Source organism: Rosa chinensis, chromosome 5, assembly GCF_002994745.2.
Source record: "Rosa chinensis cultivar Old Blush chromosome 5, RchiOBHm-V2, whole genome shotgun sequence".
Lineage (NCBI taxonomy): Eukaryota > Viridiplantae > Streptophyta > Magnoliopsida > Rosales > Rosaceae > Rosa > Rosa chinensis.
The window spans coordinates 587,487-604,980 of NC_037092.1; the positions used below are offsets into that span (position 1 = coordinate 587,487).

At 37.9% G+C, this 17,494-nt stretch overlaps 2 protein-coding genes across 15 annotated transcripts; one reads left to right on the forward strand and one right to left on the reverse strand.

The window, feature by feature from the left end:
- Positions 1–494: 494 nt before the first annotated feature.
- On the forward strand, positions 495–17,345 carry LOC112202130 (disease resistance RPP13-like protein 4). Of its 14 annotated transcripts, XM_040506511.1 has the most exons (6): positions 495–686; positions 1,773–1,956; positions 5,705–5,775; positions 7,333–7,409; positions 14,234–16,055; positions 16,218–17,345. In XM_040506511.1, exons 5-6 carry the CDS (start codon positions 14,252–14,254, stop codon positions 17,021–17,023), a joined length of 2,610 nt encoding a protein of 869 aa, XP_040362445.1. In that variant the 5' UTR covers positions 495–686; positions 1,773–1,956; positions 5,705–5,775; positions 7,333–7,409; positions 14,234–14,251; the 3' UTR covers positions 17,024–17,345. The 14 variants fall into 14 exon arrangements, with proteins under 14 accessions (XP_040362445.1, XP_040362454.1, XP_040362446.1 ...); XM_040506520.1 differs by lacking the exon at positions 1,773–1,956 and having other exon boundaries at positions 495–690; XM_040506512.1 differs by lacking the exon at positions 7,333–7,409 and having other exon boundaries at positions 14,237–16,055.
- LOC112168097 (40S ribosomal protein S6-like) lies at positions 11,600–12,307 on the reverse strand. The gene is made up of 3 exons (XM_040507340.1): positions 12,286–12,307; positions 12,069–12,176; positions 11,600–11,847 (listed from the first exon to the last, which is right to left on the reverse strand). Exons 1-3 carry the CDS (start codon positions 12,305–12,307, stop codon positions 11,600–11,602), a joined length of 378 nt encoding a protein of 125 aa, XP_040363274.1.
- Positions 17,346–17,494: the final 149 nt, after the last annotated feature.

A 17,494-nucleotide genomic window follows, 5' to 3' on the forward strand; every position in this document is an offset into this window, starting at 1 on the left:
TCTTCTAATGCATAGATGTCTATTTTGGTCATTTAACCTACCTACAAAATCTAATTTGAAATATGTGTATTACGTGATTAGGGTTGTGTATTTAAAATTTCTCTTTGGTAAAAAACATACATTTTATTTACTTAATAATTTTTCTAAATACCCAAAAAAAAAATTAAGCCTGATGAGACACTGGGCCTGAGACGGCCAACTCACGAGCCTCATGTCAGGTCCAGCTCTGTGACCGAAGGAGTTGTCTAATCTACAATTGAAGTGTGTGGTTTGGGTGAAGTCACAACAAAACTACTAGTAGACAATAGATCACATGCGCTATCCGGCCGAATGAGTTGTCTAATCTACAATTGCAGTGTGTGGTTTGGGTGAAGTCGCAACAAAACTACTACTAGACAATAGATCACATTCGCTATCTGAAGAATTTGTCTAATCTACGATTAAAGTGTGTGGTTTGGGTGAAGTCGCAACAAAACTATATTTAGATATCCGCAATACGTCTTCGATAGGTACATATAAACACACATAACAGGTACATAGCCACATATATAGGCATGTCGATCTCGTAATAACCAAGTTTCCATTCAACTAGCTAGGGATCCAGATCCAAATGGAGCACGTACATGAAGAACTCTATCGGACAGACCGGAGATGATCGAGACTGCCGTTTCATAAGCCATACCAAGGTTGGTAAGCTCTCAAATCACATCTTTCAGTGGATATTGTCATGGTAGTTAATGTAAGTACAGCATGTGTGCATGGATTAATAAGTAATAATTGGCTATGAAAATTAACAGTTTTAACAAAAGAAGAGTGAAAAATTGATAAAATATAAAAAATAAAAATAAAAACTTTATGCAAATTTACAATCTCGGGGAAATTGAAAGTGGAAAGTAGTGGCGTGCATTATGTATAAGCCTAGTCATAAACCAATCGTTTTTTATTTTGCTTTTTCTTTAATTAAAATTGGATAGGTTTGCATAGTCCATTACTGTCCACCTTGTGCCGAATTTGTTCATGTTCTAGGTATGTATTCATACATTATTACCAATTATATCTTTTTCCACAGACGCTTTTTTTTTTTTTTTTTTTTTAAATCAAATCAGCAACTTAGACGAATTAAAAAACTTCAAAGAACACCAATTATATCAAAATTAGCAAGATAACGAAATAACGATCTCAAATTTGTAAAACTAAAGCAGACAAATATTACACTAACATCTACGTGCAAATTTCACTTTACAAAAATTAAGCATAAAATCTTGTCATTGAATTGGTCTAAAGACAATCAAACAGACATAACTTTTTTTTTGTCCGTGCTAATAAAGTGAAAGGTGTATTTAGGGAGCTTCTATTCATACATCTAAAGTTGTCATTTGGACCTCTCAACTTAATAAACCTCCAACTTACTTTTATAGATAATAAATTTGCTATCTATACCTCCCTAATTTTCCCACAACGCCCATCGTCCAATAAAATCAATAAAAACTTCTTCTTTTACGTTCTATTCATACCTCCAAAATCAGTAGTCGAACCTCATTCAATTTTTGATGATTTCACAATCCTATTTTACACTTCATAGAATTAAAAAAAAAAAAAAAATCTCCAATTGGTAATCAATACAGTATTTTTCATTAAATTAATTGAATATAGAAGCAGTTGGTGTATTGCTATCTGAGATGTTTAGATATTACTCCCAATTCTCAAAATTTTTAATTAAACTGAGTTTTTTGATACAAAGTTTTCATCACTTAATTATGATTTACGTACAGATGCCCGTATTGAAAGTGGTCATGGTGTTCCAAAGCCGGTCCAACATAATGCTGCTTAGCTTGGAGAGAGACACATATTTACTAATTGTTTCGAGTTGGAAAAAAAGCGCAAGCAGCAATATAATAGGCAATGCACAGCTTAGAATTTTGCTAATTGCCTCATCGAAACATACTGTTTGTAAAGGTAAGAAGAGATTTTTTTTTTTTTTTTGTGAGCTGTGACATGTTGGTTATTTAGAATAACCAATATCGTGGATGTCACAGTTTTAGACCTCACTAACATCATGGGAGGGGAGGAGTGGGGTGGGGTTAAAAAAATTATAAAAGAAAAAAAGTTTTTTTTTCCCCTCTTTTGTGTCCTTATTGGTAATTTGGCATGAGTTGACAAAGTCAACTATAATTTGAAAAAAAAAAAAAGAGGTACAAATACTAATTTTGGAGGTATGAATAGAATCTCCCATTTTTCATTTCAAATACCAACTTAAGTATAAACCACATCCAAAACTGAGGGAAGTGTGTTCTGAAATTGATTTTAACACTAATAATTTCAAAATGGCCCCTCATTCCGCATGTGATTGACAAAATTTTAGATAGAAATCAGTTTATTTATGAATAGTGATCATGCATAATCTATGCAAATTAACAATTTGAGCCAAATTGAGGGTGCAAAGTGGCACGCAAGCAATATAACTAATCAAGCAAAGGTATGGGTCAAAGAAATGTGTCCAATGTGCCAAGTGATTCCTCCATACATACGATCTCTTAAATTATACAATATTTTTTCTTTTAACGAAAGAAAAATCCCACCATTAGGTGATTACGGGGAAAATGACACCTTTTTGTTGACATTCCGCACAGTATAAAAAAAATAAATGAAATTATGTGAGAAACTAAAAGGATATGCAGTGGTGATTAAGGGATCAATTCACACTAAACCAAATGCCTGGGCAGCCTAGCATATACAATAAAGAGTTCCTTAATCGAAGTACCCTAGATCACTACTAGAAATCTAGTTGTAGGACACCATCCAATACAGTGTGAGTTGACTACAATTGACACCCTTCATCACATTAGCCATTATGCAGCCACCCTTATTGTGTCAGTCCCCTTTGCTCCAGTTTCTAATGTGACATAGAGCACCAATTGCCTAATGGTGCCATCATCACCTATAACTCCTGTCAGATGTCAAATCAAATTTGACACCCTTCTTACAGTGGCAAAACTAGATTTTTTTTTAATTAAAAAAATTAATGTCTGATACGCCCAAAATAGACGCTCAACTTAACCCTGCAAGATGTAGTCGTTAGCAATATAGAGTAAGCAGGGATCGTTCAAGCCGGGGATTGAGGGTAACTTTATAATTCACACAAAAGAAAACTAAACTAAACTAACACATAAAAAAGAATAACAAAAATCTGAACTAAACTAAAGAAAATGTCAAACACTAGAAAAGAAGAAAGAAAGACGAAGGGTCAGAGAGGGGATAGAAGAGTGCGTTGCAATCCTAAGTTGAAACAGATTTGGGGTTTTTATGTTCCTACGAAAATAAAAGAGAAAACAAAAGGAAAACAAATTTGATTTTTGATTTTGAGAAAATAAGATGGAGAATATGTTAGAGACTCGGAAGTCCACCACCAATTACTTTCGAACAATGTTAAGTTAACCTAGTTTCAATTACTAAGGTGTGAACAGAAATCAACCAAGAAACAAGTCGGAGCAGATCATGTCCCTTATTAATGTTTCCCTAATTACTTAGTCTACGTGAACGCACAATAGCTAAGCCTATCAAACATGCAATCAAGGTATAGAACGCTATCCTATCAACAACACATATAGTGTCAACATATTTGAAGCATTAAGATCTCATGGAAACGATTGATTATAGAGTTGCAGTCTAGTGTGGAATGCCTACCTAGCATGCTCTTCTAGTTGTTTAAAACATCAACTTTTGTTCAAAGCCTTGCATACTTGTGGATTAGAAAACAAGACGATTAGGTGAATTATTTTCTAAACCTAGCTCCAATTACATGCATATATCCTAAGTGTCGACCCAAAGAACATAAACACATAAAAGTTTTCAATCAAGCAGAAATAAACAACCAATTCACACCAAAGATCAAGAAACTAAATTTAAACAAACATATGTTCTACATAATTGGGGCTTCAAACCTTGCCCCTAACAAAAAGATAGTTAGTTACACATTGTTTTAAAAACCAAAATAAAACAAATAGAGAAGAAGAAAAAGATGATGGCGGATGAATGAGAAAGAGAGATAGAAGAGAAGCTGAAAGGCGTGGTCGTCTGCAGCGCGTGCAGAAGATCAATATATATAGGAGCTAGAAGTGCAGCCCTAGTTTCCTTCTTCAACAATGCTTTGAAAACCTTCCCTTGTTGCTTGAGGCACTACAAAAAAAAATTGCAATAGCCACGGCGCTCTACCGTAGCTAAAAGCTGTTTTGCCGTGGCAAAAAAGCATTTGCGACGGCTCTGCGACGGCAAAGCTTCTGACGCCGTTGGTGGCGTCGCCAAAACCTTTAGCCACGGCAAAATGCCGTCGCAAACCACTTTTGCGACGGCAAAGTGATTTGCGACACTTACTCTGCTACGGTTTCATGCTACCCTTAATGCCGTTGGCATTACAAAATTTACTACGGCAAATTCCCGTCACAGCATAATTAATAGTGTGATAAATATATTACTTGCCGCCAAAAAATTTTCCTGCCAAATTTGTTTCCCGCCTAAAATTTTTCCTGCCAAATTTGCTTCCCGCTAATTTTTCAATAGCAAATTTTGCTACGGTCTCGTTGCCGTAGCTTCGTGTTATATAAAAATATATTCTTGGCTACAGCAATTCACCGATGCTAGTTAGGGCTGTCAATGGGTCGTGTCGGGTTGGGTTCGTGTCGGGTCAAGGTATTTGTCGTGTGACAAGATACAAACCCAAACCCAACCCATTTAATAATCGTGTCAAAAATTTAAACCCAAACCCAACCTATTTATTAAACGGGTTACCCGTTTCCAACCCGCTTAACCCATTTAATAAATAGGTTGTGTCGTGTTTGACAAAATGACCCATTTAAGGGTTAACAATGCGACCAATTTAACTAAAAAAATGCATAAATTGATTAAATTCACTAAAAACTCTACGAGATGAAGAATATAAATAATTATATATAATTCATAAATAATTAAATCCAATAATTATAAAGTAAAATATTTCAAATTGTCTAATCCTATGATCAAATACTCTCAACGTCTAAAATTTCAGGATGAAGTATAGCATAATCGGGTTATACGGGTTCACTTCGTGTTGGCGGGTTGACCCGTGGCCGACCCATTTATTAAATGGGTCATGGCGGGTTGACCCATGGCTGACCCGCTTTTTAATCGTGCGGGTTCAACCCGCTTTATTTCGTGCGGGTTTTGAGTCGTGTTATCGGGTCGTGTCGGAATTGACAGCCCTAATGCTAGTAGCCAACCAACAATTTTTTTTTTTTAACAAAACCTGTATTTTTGCAACATCCAAAAATGAGATAAAAATATCAATACACAACACATATTGTTGATTAACTCATCTATTTCATAGCAATGTAATTAAGTTGCTGCATTCATCCAACTACGTAATTAGAAGAAATACAAAGTTATGCCCAAAACCAAGCACCTAATGAAGACAACCAAGAGTAACACTTAACAAAAATTCCAATATTGCACTATCAGAATATGAACATATTGAAACTCAGTCCATTGCTCTATCACAGCTTGAATCTGGATTCCCTTCTTCTCCTATAGATTCCCTCCGAATTTCATGGTCACTAGTTGCATCCGGAACCTAAGACATCAAAAAAAGAAAATTGATATATCATGTATGGCTTTGCATATCACCCTTTTTCAATGTCACACCATAACCCAATTTCAATAATGAACATCGCAGGTTGCAATGATTGACTTATGGCAAAAGGGAGATTTCAGATATTGCTTATATAAACTTGAATCTCCGAACAGGTAGACTACCATTCGCGGCAGTATCCTGAGCATAGTTTTCTATTTAGTTGATATTACTGATTTCAGTACTTTATATAATCAGTAATTTATATATTCAAGACCTCAAACATATATAAATTCCTCATCCAACACATCCAGCACTAAATCAATTATCCATGGCATCTACCCCAAGTAAATAAGCACTAAGCAGAATCCGTAACAACTGATATTATAACTAATGACATACTTCAAAAGTATAAACAGAAAGGCTAGTAAAAACAGAAACAAAATGAAGAAATTATACCATGAAATTAGATTGCAAGCAAGGTAAATATGCAGTAACCCAACTTTAGATAACAGAATTCTCGTACAAGTCAAGCTTTAGATAACCATTGTCTTTTCCTTGTTTTCTTCCACACCAGAATTGTTTACCACTACCCTGTTCAGGAACCCCCCCCAAAAAAAAAAAAGAGGAAAGAAGAAATGCTTAATCACCACACAGAAAACAGAAAAAGTACAATTATAATAGAATCAACCACTAAACCTGAACCAAAGTATTACAATTAGGTGGTGTTTGTTACGTGGGACTATTATCCCCCACCTTATTTCCTATAATAATCTAGGACTCTTCTAACCTGGGATATGTTATGTTAATATCTGACCCGTGTTTGGTACTGCTTAGGACTAAAGAGTATAATAGTCAAAATAGTCTTATCCCATGTTTGTTTGTGTATTGGACTAAAAGTTGGTAATTTGTAGAGACATGAACGATTTTATGAGTTTGTGAGAAGAAAAGAAAATTGAAATGAGAAAGCTGAAGACAAATCCAGAAATTGTATCCCTTACGTGACCAGTTACAGTTACTTGGTCAGTGACATGGTCAGTTACTTGACCAGCTACAGTTATTTGGTCAGTTACTTGACCAGTGACATGGTCAGTTACTTGACCAGTTACAGATACTTGGTCAGTGACATGGTCAGCTACGTGACCAGTTACATGACTAGTTATAGTTACTTGATCAGTTACTTGACCAGTGACATGGTCAGTTACGTGACCAGTTACATGACTAGTTATAGTTACTTGATCAGTTACTTGACCAGTGACATGGTCAGTTACTTGACCAGTTACAGATACTTGGTCAGTGACATGGTCAGTTACTTGGTCAGTGACATGGTCAGTTACGTGACCAGTTACATGACCAGTTACAGTTACTTGGTCAGTGACATGGTCAGTTACATGGTCAGTTACATGACCAGTTACATGAATAGTTACAGTTACTTGACCCAGAATTGATCAACATCCAAAATCAATGAAAACAAACAACCAAATAAGAAGATAAAAACACAGACGTTGTTAAAAGAAAGAAAAACAAGAACATAATATCAGATACCTCACTTGTAAGTGCCAGATCTGACCCAGCCTCATGATAGTCAGATAGTCATATCCAAAACAACTTCAGAGAATCTATTGTTGCAGCAGATAGTCTGGACTGGGTTTTTCATGTGAATCTAAATTCTTCAGTTACATAATCTCTGAAATGCCGCTTAGTGTCTTCTTTGGCAACATGGTTCTTGACAGCTTTGAGAAGGTGGCGGTATGCCTTAGCAACTTGCAAAGCTTCAGCACTCATTAATTTCAGCACTCATTAATTGGCGGTATGACTCCCAATGCTGCTGAACAATTTACACAAACTCTTCCATTGACTGCTGTTACTTCTCCCTTGCATCAAATTGTTCACATAACCTTGTAAAAACAATTTCTCTGTATTAGAAGAATAACATGTTCAGAAACAATCACAAGTTCCCTATATTGAGCAGTCAACAATAGAAGAAAATGCAGAATAACATATCCAAGTACTTACATATATTACCAGCACAAGATATTTCACCAGAGGGAATTTATCAATGTTCTGCACATTAAATAAAAATCAGGTTAGGGACACATACACAGGCTTCAATATTATCTAGATAAAGTAATTTGATAATACTCATCAGCTAAAGGACATCACCATGTGGATATCAAACCAACAACTGCACTTCACAGAATACATAGAGGATAATCGAGCTGGTGACCGAGTCACTTTACCTGAAATATCAAATATTTATAACGTAAGCATTAAATCAGAAAAGGATTTGACTCTAAAGCTAGATACTCAACCATTAGAATGATGGTTCCCAACAATTTAGAAGAAAAAATTGTGACCACTTGTACCTGTCGAATTGTAAAAAAGTTCCATAGTGATTTGAACATTTTTTCAGAGTCTATAGTGACAAAACCATTGTGTATCCAGTAGCTTATATAACTTTGTTTACAAGCAGCACAACTCTGAGCAATTTCATTCTCATGTGGGGGAAACAGAAGGTCCATCCCTCCACCATGTATGTCAAAAGAGTAACCCAGATAAGCAGTACTCATGGCACTGCACTCGATATGCCAACCAGGTCTTCCAGTGCCCATGGACTGTCCCAGAAGGGTTCACCTTCCTTTGCAGATCGACTGTAACATAACTTCTGCAGTTGAACTAATAAACAAAAATAAGAGAGCATAACCAATAGCTACCATCAGTTACTTGAGTTCAAGACATTACCTTCCATAAAGCAAAATCAGCAGGATTTTTCTTCCTTGTATCAACAATGACTCGCTCACCAGCTCGATTATCTTCTAATATCAGACTATGCAGCACAATTGCTCTTAGTCGAGGCAAACGGGCAGCAAAATCAACAGTACGGCCACTTCCGATAGATTGACCATAGAGGATTATGTCCTCCTACTTGGTCTCATATCTCTCTTTGAGACACTTATATGCAGCTTCACTATCTGCATAAGTAGTACGTTCACTTGGCTGTAGAAAGGCATACAAACTAGCGTCACAGAGATGCCTATGGAGCACTGTATATATGAACCAAATCCAAAACCGACTGGAAAGCAGAAATTAATTTTCTAACACATCATCAGATACCTGATTTTGTATGTTTATCTCAATCCATGATGCAAAACCAAGATACCCACTTTCAAAGCCATATAATCAAATGGCCCAGGAGAGAAAATTAGAGCAGGAAGAATTAATTGTCGAGATTTTGTTCATCTTCCTCCGTTGAAAACTGCGAATTGCAAATCAAACATATCAATTAAAGTTTGAAAGGGTTGAAATTTCATACCAACGAAGAGCGATTTAGGGCTAGATGTGAGAGAGGCTGAGAGAGAAGGCTTTGGGGGTTTTCTTTTGGTTCGGAAAGATATGGTTTCAGTCTTCAGAGCAGCCGCCCGCGCAGAGAGAAAGAGAGAGCAAGAGCTACTGAGCGATGAAGAAGCTGAAGCCGCCGGTTCCGATCTGGTTCTGAGCCGCTGAGACAAAGTGATATATAAGAGAGAGAGAGCGCGACAACAACTGAGCCGCTGAGCGAGAGAGAGAGAGGACTGAGCGGAGAGACTGAGCACGGAGGACCAGCGACGGGAAGTTCCTATCCGATCTGCTTCAGAGAGATCGACAACAGAGAGAAAGAGAAAGAGAAAGAGGGATGCGGTAGAGAAATAGGCTAGGGTTTTTTTTATGAGAAAATAGATTTAATAAGAGAATGGGCTCGTAGTTGTTCTCTAGTTGCGACGGCATTTTAGACGCAGTCGCCAATTATTAGAAGTCTGCGACTGCAAACGTTCGCCGAAGATAAATATTAAAGTTTGGCTACCCCATTGCTACGGCGTAGCAACTCAGTCGCAAGTTTTACGACGGCGTAATTTTGCCGAAGCAAAAAGTCAATTTTTTGCGACGGCAAAAGGGTGCCGACGCAAAACGGGGTAGCCGTTGCAATTATTTTTTGTAGTGAGGATTCCTTTAATTGGTGCACAATTAAATGATTTTCAAGGCTTAGTAATCTTCCCAAAATCTTGAGGAATTATTCTAGGACTCTCCTTGATATTTGCAGCAGCAATAACCTTCCAAAAATGCCCTGGAAATCCGTCCAAAGAAGAATCTCGGCCAAAATGCCCTGTTTTGACTAGGATTCAATTTCTGACTCTGAAGCTTCCTTCTTGGACAAGGAATGACTTCGTCTTGACAAGTTTCTGGATGGTTCTTGACTCCCACGTGCTCTATGACATCTTATCTTCTAGATTGATCAACAACCTTCTAGAAAAACTCCAAGTAAATAGCCGGAAAAGATCTCCCAAAAAGCTTCGTGAAAAGCTGACAGTTTCTGCCTTATCGGGAAGCCTACTTTGCGCTTGGTTTCCTACTGCCTCGTTGATGCTTCTGACCATTTCTTTGGCTATAGTTGAAGTATGATATCATGTATTCATGGATCGCTGGCCCTTTATTCAAAGTTACAGCTGGGATGATGCAAGAATTGCTCCTCAAAACCGTTCCCAGAAAGCTGATTCTGAAACTGCAGTTTTCTGCTTTGCAGCAACTGTTTTGCACAATGAATTCCGTGGACTTCCCTTCTAGTTTCTGGCCAAAAGGTTATCAAACTCAGTCCTCTGCATCAGTACTTCATGATCCAAGGCTCCACTGCTCCCTTTAAGCTCTTATTTCTCTTGAATCAATTCACGAACAACCTAAAAAGAAAACAAAGTTAAAACTGACTTTTACAAGGAATCAACTATGAAAAATGTAAGGGATTTCACACTATATTTGTCACATTTATGCTCCTATCAATGTCAAATTTGGCACCCTTCTTCATCCACCTACATGCCATGTGGCATTACAATTAATAGAAAGAGGCTGGAATAACCAATAGTAATATTATGAACAAACTAAATGATTTCAACATCCATACATTCAATGCAAAACTGGTTTACATAGTCAGAGTGCCAATTTCATTGTTATAGAATATAACTTGCAAACATCAATAGAGTTCTATAGGAAACGGAAAAAGAGAGGGAAAAAAAATTTGATTTTATGTAGCAACCTTTGCACAATTGCTGCATAACACAACACATGCAGTTCTGATTTCCAATATCTACCAAAAAAACAAAAGGTACAATTAATACATAGGCCATCTTCACCATGTGTACTCAGCAGTTTTAAATATGAAGTTACTGACAGTGTTGACATCACAACAATTTGCTAACAAACCAAAAATACAATATCCATTACTCCATCTAAACCCACAACTCATTCTACATCGAAGAAAAACTGTATCACTCAAACATAATGATTGATTATACTAGTTATGATACATACATATAGATCAATTCCAATCCCTTTCCAATACAAAAGCTTGAAATATCAGAATCTCGATGCTTTTCATTTGGCAATGCAATCTAATCTGATTAAATACAATAAATCATAACATAGTGCTTTTTTAACTTCACATTCATATATATTGTGATTTCTAACCCATATGATAAAAGTGAAAAGCAAAAGAAAATATGTTTCTTCAAAAATATAAGAGAATAAAGTTAACTACCTACATTTAGAGACATGGTGGCGACAACCCATATATCTACATATACATTAGTACATTATCACATCACCCCTGCACATGGCTTAACATAACACTGCTTCATGGTTGCTGCTGTGATTTCCACCTGACAAGTAAAAATATGTACACAATATAAGTATGATAAAAGTATACTGGTCAGTTCTCCTAGTTTAGCTATCATTAACCAACCTACAAAATGAGTCTATGGTCAGTAAAGTTACCACACTGGTTTGCAGGCCTAAGGTAACTCATTACACCATCTAAGTCTGCAACTTACTCTACATGTAAGCAAAACTCAACAATAAGTAAAGTTCAATGCTCAGATAGTAGATCAAAACTAGCACCCTAATACTTTATTTCACTAAGTGAATTAACAAGTCAAAAACTCAAAACCCACCAGTTTTGGATGTGAATTTTCTGCGTTAAGTGTTGACATACTTCCTACCATCATCGTCCCTGGTGAGGTTAAATAGCTTGTGGATCTTGGAAGCCCTCTTTGGAACTCTCACTGTTGGCTTTTCAACATTAGTCAGTCCAGGAAGGTCATTGTCACCTTTCTTAACAATGACCAAGTTCAACACAAACAGGTCTGGACTAACAATGCATCCATGAACAGATTTCCTTCTTCGCTCACAATTCCTCCTTCCATGTCCTTGGAAGCATGAGGCTCCTAAAATAATATGCACAAATCAATGGCAAAATCAAACAATGGTCAAGAAAAATCAAAGCAGTTAGTACTAAAACAGAAAACCAACATCCTAAAGTCAATTGCCTCTCTCTCTCTCTCTCTCTCTCTCTCTCTCTCTCTCTCTCTCTCTCTCTCTCTCTCTCTCTCCCTCTCTCTCCCTCCCTCCCTCCCTCCCCCACAAAAACTTTTAGATTGTAACATACCCCCGTGGAGCAAAAGGAGAACACACCCTGGGGTTAACACTCTTTGCTTCAAAGGAAACAATTTCTTTTCACAGCCTCCCATAATTTTAAACACATAACTCCTGATTCCTGTTAAAAATTAACGAGAAAGACAAAAGAGTGCATGCATTAATGTAAAGTGACTGCAACTAAAATTCTGGAAAACGTAAAGAACCTTAAGAATTGTCAGAAATCATACCTCGCAATCTGTGCATCACCATTGACTTCTTGACTGATCTCTTGTCCCAGAATGCTCGGCTGCAGGTTAAATTATTTATGAAGGGATTAGTTCCATTGATTTCATCAATGAATAGGAAGTAAAACAGTGTTAGTCTTTCTTAGAGGAGGAAAAGAAATGTTAAGCAAAAGATCTCCAATCAAATTGGCGATAGTTCCAAACATAAATGTTCACCGTGGTAATAAAGAGGATAAATGAAGAAGGAAGAATTAACATCAACCAATAGAAAACTTAACAAGAACAAGAAGCATTGCTAGAAAAATACCTGATTTACTATAAATATATCTTGATCTAATTTCCCAACAATGAAGCCAACATTGAATTGCCCGATCACCTAAGGCCTCGTTTGGTTCGCGGAAAGTAAGCATCAGGAAAGAAAGTTGTTCCTTTCCTGTGTTTGGGATACAAAAAGAAAGGAAATACTTTCCTGAAGCAAAGGAAAATAGGGGGGAAATGGTTCCTTCCATACTCCAAATGAATCATTTTCCCCCTTCTTTCCTTGCATTTATTACTCACAACATATTATTTTATTCCATTAATTACATATTTTTTAACAACTTTCCAGATAACTTTCCTTACATTACCAAACATCGGAATGGAAAGTTCTTCGGAAAGTTCATTTCCCTTCCCATGGGAAAGACAAAGGAACTACTTTCCTTTCCGCAAACCAAACGAGGCCTAAGAGTTAGGAAACAACTGGAGGTCAAGTACAATCTAACATAATCAGAAAGCCAATTCATACACAGTAAGTTTAGGAGGCAATGGGTAGAGTTTAGGATATTTTGGAAACAGAGAACATTACATAAATACTGTTATCAAGAAACCGAAAGTAGTGCACAAAAATCAGCTAATGCAAGCAACAACTTTCATTCTACCAAAATCTTCCTTTCTGAGAAGTCTTTCCAACTCCGTGGCAGCTGCAGCTAAGGCCCTTGATTTCCGCTCCTCATGTTCTTCTTGAGAAAGCTCCAGTGTTGGAGCAGTATCGCACTTGCTAGTGACCAAGAAAATAAATTCCATAAAAACATATTGCAGTCAGCCCATTTTGCACCTGTAAAGGAATCCATTAAAGGTTAGGTTTGGAGTTTGAGGAGTATAATAGACCGTAGCCTCCGAAGCGTAATGGTTTGTAGGCATGGAAAGCAAATCATCCTAAACAGGCTATGGCAGATGCAGAGAGAAGAAAGATACATAAAAACCAATTAATGCTAGTTGAAAGCCACTCAAAAAATTAAAGAAGAAAACTAGCAACAAATCATATTAAGCACATATATACCTGATCGGAAAAGGGTGTGAAGAAAGCGGAGAGGAGATGGATTAGGGTTTGAACATGAAACATGCCGCACAGTGAGTGAAGAAATGGACCAAAACCGGAAGATCTACGAGCACCAAATTGGAAACGAACCAATATCGAACCATCTACGAGCCAAGTAAGCACGGATTGTTGAAAACAACGGCAGATCTACACGAGAGAGAGAGAGAGAGAGAGAGAGAGAGAGAGAGAGAGAGAGAGAGAGAGAGAGAGAGATCTATATGAAAATGAAAACAAACAACAGCAGACCTACTTTCCCTTTGGCTCAATATATTGAAAGTCTCCAATCGCACCGTTTTTTTGTTGTGAACTACTCAACTAGTGACGAGGCCCAATTCTATATTAGAATAAATTTATGGAGCACCGTTGTTCAGTGACTGGGTCGTGAATACTCACCAATCCAAGGCAACGGTACCATACTAACTGAGAATGGAGACCAAAGTTAAATAGTGGCCCAGATCAGTGCTCTATGACCCAAATTCTAGTAGTGGATGTAGTTTGCGCGACACACACATGCATACATATTACTGATATTAGTCGAATAATTCTTTTATTTCTACTTCATCAAGTTATTTGATCGAGTGTATAATGTGACAGAAGGAATAAACAAGAGTCATGGAGACGCTGAGTCCTATGGTTCAAGTTATACTGGACAAAGTATCTACGACAATGTTGAACAGAGCTCAAGTCATAGCAAAGTTTGGAGACGAGTTTGACCAGCTGAGGGAAGGGTTAGAAACTACAAGGGACCTACTCGCTGACTCGATGAATCTTCAGAGCAAGTATGACAAGGTCAAGGGTGCCGTGAGCCAACTAAGAGAAGTAATTGATGAAGCTGACGATGTATTGACAGATTGCCTGGTTCGAGACATATACAAGGAAAATAAGTCCTCCCTACGTTTCTGGTTTCATGATCCGGGATTCTCAAGTCGAGTGGGCAAGCAGTTGGTAGATATCAATTCGAAAATGGACATGGCACGTAGTATCTTGGGCAAACATTTGACTATTGCAAACTCTACAGCGCCTGATAGAACCCATCATGGTGAAAGCGATGCAAACCAGGGTGAAAGTGAAAGGGAATTCATGTCACGCAATTACGTCCCACCTGTGACCTATGGATTGGATAAGGACATTAAAAGTTTGAAAGAGTGGATGTTTGGCAGTACCAACGGGAAACTCGACTTTGTGGGCATTGTGGGGATGGGGGGGTTGGGCAAAACCACCATTGCCAAGAAGGTCTTTACTGATACACAAGTTATATCTCACTTTAACAAGATGATCTGGGTGTCTGTTTCACAGAACTTTAGTATGAGGCGGATTCTGAAGTGCATGCTGGAAAAGGCAAATCTGCAAGCAGCGGATGTTTCCGAATCTGATGACATGTTCACCAGCCTTAGACAAGGACTTAAAGATCAATCCTATCTCATTGTCATGGATGATGTGTGGCCTCATAAAAATTTAAATAGTTTTTGGACCAACCTCTTTGACTCGCTACCAACAAAAGTTGATAAAAGCAGCTGCATCATAATTACTACAAGGGATCGAGACGTTGCAAGAGTCATGGTGCACCAAGACTCACAAATACTTGAGCCCCCTATTCTGAATGACAGGGACAGCTGGTCTTTGTTCAGCGGATTTGCATTTCGATCAACCAAGGGAGAATGCCCGGATGAGAGCTTTGAGGAGGAAGGGCATGCTATCGTGAAGAGATGTGGTGGGCTTCCACTGGCAATCAAGACATTAGGAGGTTATTTGGCCAAGGAGAGTCGTCCTTCTGAGTGGACCAAGACAAAAGAAAAATTTCATTCATTGACTACCGATGGAAAAACAGAATCACTTATGCTTTGTCTACAAGTGAGCTATGATGAACTTCCAAACGATATGAAGCAATGCCTATTGTGTCTCTCCGTTTATCCTGAAGACTTTGAGATAAACGCTGATCAGCTAATTCACTGGTGGTTTGGAGAGGGCCTTATCCGGGGCAAGAAAGGCGACTCAAAAACAGCAGTAGAAGTGGGCTACGAAAATCTGGCAAAACTAGCCAATAGATGCCTATTGGAAGTCGTGGAGCGCCGAGGCTATGATGGAAGGATTATTAAGTTCAAATTACACGATATGGTACGGGAGTTAATAATCAGGATTGCAGAAAAAGAGAAATTTTGCAGCTTCAGCGAAGAATGTACGCAGATAGGGATTGAAGACTCTCGGTGGTTATGTCTCACTGAAGAGATGGCAGCTGAGGTTAAGAAGCCATGGATCAAAAGAAAGTCAAAGATGAGGTCACTTTTACTGATGTCAAGCCCTTCATTGGTTGACTTCAGCAAGAACTTTGAGTTGTTGGAGTCACTCAGGGTATTGGACTTGTCTTTCTCGAAGTTAGATGTGATTATTGTTGAAGATAGCAACACAGCCTCTTCAGGTACCGTATCCTATATCACTCTAATTTAATCTGTTTATCATCTCTAGCTACAAGCCTATAACCTAGACTGAACATATAATATTTAGTAGACAATTTGTTTAATTTTGTCATGAAAGTGTGTGTGGGTGTGTGTGTGTGTCTGAAATGTTAACTGTTGAACAGGGATTTGTGTAGAGAAGCTCTTCGACATGATCACTTCTCTGAAACGCCTAGCATGTCTAAACCTCAGTGGAGTTCAGAAACTATTAGAACTGCCATCTTCGATTGAGAAACTCCTTAACCTCCAGGTCTTGGTGTTGAATGGATGCAGAAATTTAGGCAAAATACACGCCAAAATCACAAGTTTGAAGAGGCTTGTTGTCTTGGACATTGGAACATGTCCCCTCGAGCACCTGCCTCGGGACCTAGGGAGCCACTCTTATCTTCAAGAACTCTCTGGATTCAGGGTGGAAAGTCGGGCTAAAACACAGGGTTGCACCCTTCTTGAGCTTGGAAAACTGGAGCAGCTAAGAGTTCTTCGAATTACAATAGGTGATGTGGCTGAAATCTCCGAAAAAGAAAAGAAGAGCCTATCAAGTCTCCAGAACCTCAAGGTTCTAGCTATTGATGCTGCAGATACATGCAATCAAGAAGATCTGGAAATGATAAATGAGCTGGAGTTGCCTCGAAAGATAGAGGAGCTGTATCTCAGGAATTACCGCTCCCAAAAAATGCCAAACTGGTTTAGTCCCTTGAGGCTTCCTAAATTGCATTATCTTTCTATTGAGGATTGCGACGTTGAAAGCCTAAAGGACAACTGCAGTTGGAAAATTGAAGGTTTGTATTTAAAATTGTTAAATATGTTAGAGGTAGACTGGAATGACTTGAAGAGGGTTGTGCCAGCCTTACGCTACATGGAGATTAGCAGATGTTCCAAATTGAAAAACTTTCCCATCGACGTTGTCAATCCAGGGGTTTGGAGAAAGTGATGGATCAATAACAGGAAGGAAAAATCACCATGGAATTAAGCTTTGATCGTTGGAGAGTTCATGAGCATATTGCACCTCTATTCGTATGAAATTTGTGTTCTATGTATTCTAGGGTACAAGACATTTATGGGATTTTGTGTGGTGTTATATTTGCTTGGCATGTAAAGGTATTTAATTATGTGTGATGCACTGGTTGTAATCCAAATTGATCTGAGACAATGAGTATGTAATGCTGTGCGTAAGACATTATTCTATGTTTTCAATGATCAATGTGATTGAAAAGAAGTTCTGCGGAACGCGGATATGAGCAAAGCACAGCAATGCTAAAACCACCGGAAAGAAAAAACATATCTGATGACCATGTTTCTCTCATTCTCTGTGTCCAGAGATGAATAGAATTAGTACAGTTGGTGATGAAATCGGCATGATGCACTTTCTAGCTTATGAGTAATAATCAATTTACATGGTGAA